Genomic DNA, 2,824 nt, shown 5'->3' on the forward strand with positions numbered 1-2,824 from the left:
CTTCAGTCAATATATCTAGAGGAAGGAATATGTAATTTTTTGTGTCTGAAGTAGAACTTAAGTACATATTACAGGGGAAGAAAGTTCCAAACCGTGCTTATGTTCGCAACCTGACACTGAGTGTCAGGTTTGAGCACAAATATGATTATCAGCGTATTAGTTACTCTCCCTGTGCCGAATGCAATTATTATTTAAAAAGAACTATTTCCAACATATTATTAAGCACAACTTGAACTAAATATAACACTATTTATTTCTTTTCTGAAATTTAAACTTTTAAGAAGTCGTTCTTTTTTAATACAAATCCATACCACTTTAGAAACAATTCAAGGTTTTCCATTTTCGCACATGTCACAAATTGGACTTTAAAGATACAACTTGATTCTAAAAGTTATCTTCCTTTATCAGAGCTTTCTGGTTATCACTGTACATAAACCTTGATTTTTGGCGCATGTGTACACTGTACATTGTACAAGTTGTGTATAATTAATTTATAGTAAGTATTTCAATCTTAGAAATACGAAACATCACTTCTTATTGTTGAAAGCTATGTAGCTCACAAAGCTTTATAATCCATTCTCACTTTGTTACTTTTAAAAATATGAAGATAGATTTGGCACAGAGGTAAATTTTTGTTTCAATCATTTTTCAGGTTGTATTTTTCCAACATTTTAATTATAAATATCTTATTGAAACAGATATTATAACAGCTACAGGGTGTTTCTTAAAAACGATTTCTAAGACATTGTAGCACTCACAATGGTTCAAGTTTTAAAAAAGTGTACATTTTGAAATCTTTGGAACATTTCCGAGCGAAAGATATCAATGGTATGTAGCACTCAAATTAAGGACGTGACCGTTTGAAGTTTGTTCCGTTGAGTTCATATTTTAATTTTTTTAGAATTTTAAACATATTATGGAATTTATTAGGGTCTGAAAAACAAGCAAATCTTTAAAACAAATCTTAAAAATGCAGTAATTGTTGAATACTGCAATTTTAAGATGATCACCGACATGAAGAAATCCTGCTCTGGCTGCATCAGGCTGAACAAGAAACCTTTCGCTTCTTCCGAGGCTGTCGTCCCCAATGTCCTCCCTTTGTCAGGCAGACATCTTCTGACCCTTACTGGCCCATCAAAACGGAGTTCAACTCTAAAGATGGATGTGTGTGCTCTGTCTCTCCATTCGCAGGGTGCACCTAGAGATCCTTCAGAACTACAGTTCCCAGAGTATCACCAGGGGTTACAGAAGAACAGTTGCACTGAGAGTCACCCCACGCATCATCTGGATCGACTCAGGGTTTAATATTGTCAAGGCAGGCAAGAACTTGATCAACACTGTATTGAAGGTTATCTCCAGCCTCAACATCAAGTTCAAGTCTATCGAATTCATGGTCACCCTCCCCAAGCACCACGCCGGAATTGGAGCAGTGGAGTGAGTAATTCCTTCAATCAAGAACACCATCAGCAAGTCTGTCTCCGGGCCCCAACCATCTAAAGATGAACAACGTAGAACTCTTCACCTGGACTCGTATGGTCATCGACAAACTCAATAATCGACCCCTAATCCTTGGACCTCTCTTGAGGATCATCCTAAAACATGTTAACCTAGGGTTCACAGAATGTTATGGGGATGAAATCAACCCAGAAGCTCCGGTTCAACACCAAATCTCCAGGTGGAAAATCGTCTTAAACCTCTCTCAACTCCCTCTGGGAACAAGAATATACCAGGCGTAAACTCACCGTCACCTGGAAAAACCAGGACTAATCTCCCAGGTGGGTGACATGAGGGAAGGAACCCACGGACGTCATGAGCCTCCTCTATGCAGACACAAGCCTCCCAGATTTCCTAGGCAGACCGAGCCTCCGCTATGCAGACCGTGCCTCCGCTATGCAGTGAACGAGCCTCCACCATACAGAACAGCATTTTTTAAATCTTGTTTTTATGTGCAATAAAAAATATTAATAATTTTTTTCAAAAAAATACAATTTTTGAAGTGAAGAAAAAATCGAAGAATACGTAAAAATCCCTGAAATAAATATTTTAAACTGAAAAATTACCTGCAGTAAAAATTAAACACGTTATTTTAAATATACGTATATGGAGAAACTAAGTTTTGAAAAAAACACTTGATATGATAATACGTGAAAATAAGTAAGATTTTTGCCAATTAAATGTTGAGCATAAGAATTTTATGTACAGCAGAGTTACCCCACAAAGAATAAGAGCAAAGACGACCTATATGAAAATTTGTCCAAGTGGACGATAGTTTATTCGATTACTAGTGCAATCGATGTGACACCATTAAGGATATTTTATGTCGTCTTCTTCAAGTTAATTATGTAGTACGGAGCATTCTCGCTCTGATTCGTCAAGAACTTGAATGAAAACAGACAGATTTAAGAAGTACTTACCTAAAAACTGGCTAACTTGGGAATTACCAAAGTTTTGGTGAATCCATTTTGAAAATTTGAATGAAATTCTCCTTGATAGTTATCTGAATTTTATAAATAATAGACCGGACGGAAGGAATTTTCTCAATAAATGATATTTAATTTTTAAACAGTATGCCCAGAGCTGAAAACTTTAAAATTGGATACCCTCAATCCCGATCGGTAAATTAATCTGGAGATTAATAACAAGAGGAGAACAAGTGTTATTTAATCTGGAATTTCAGACTGAATTCATGCGAAAATATGTCCGAGCTGCCAAAACTGATTTTAATCTTCAGTGGTAAACGAAAATCCGGGAAGGATTATATCACAGATTTATTGCAAGGTAAAATAGTAGAGTTAATATTAGACACATTCCCCCCCCCCCCCCC

At 36.4% G+C, this 2,824-nt stretch overlaps 1 protein-coding gene across 1 annotated transcript in view; it reads left to right on the forward strand.

Moving 5' to 3' along the window:
* Positions 1 to 2,561: 2,561 nt before the first annotated feature.
* The window catches only part of LOC111710775 (phosphomevalonate kinase), a gene marked incomplete in the record, with an annotated part of 8,988 nt that continues 8,725 nt past the window's right edge, over positions 2,562 to 2,824 (forward strand). The window contains 1 exon segment of the mRNA XM_023484902.1: positions 2,562 to 2,778. Within this exon segment, the coding sequence (XP_023340670.1) occupies positions 2,697 to 2,778 (82 nt within the window).

The sequence above is a fragment of the Eurytemora carolleeae genome, unplaced genomic scaffold, assembly GCF_000591075.1.
Source record: "Eurytemora carolleeae unplaced genomic scaffold, Eaff_2.0 scaffold996, whole genome shotgun sequence".
NCBI classification, from domain to species: domain Eukaryota; kingdom Metazoa; phylum Arthropoda; class Copepoda; order Calanoida; family Temoridae; genus Eurytemora; species Eurytemora carolleeae.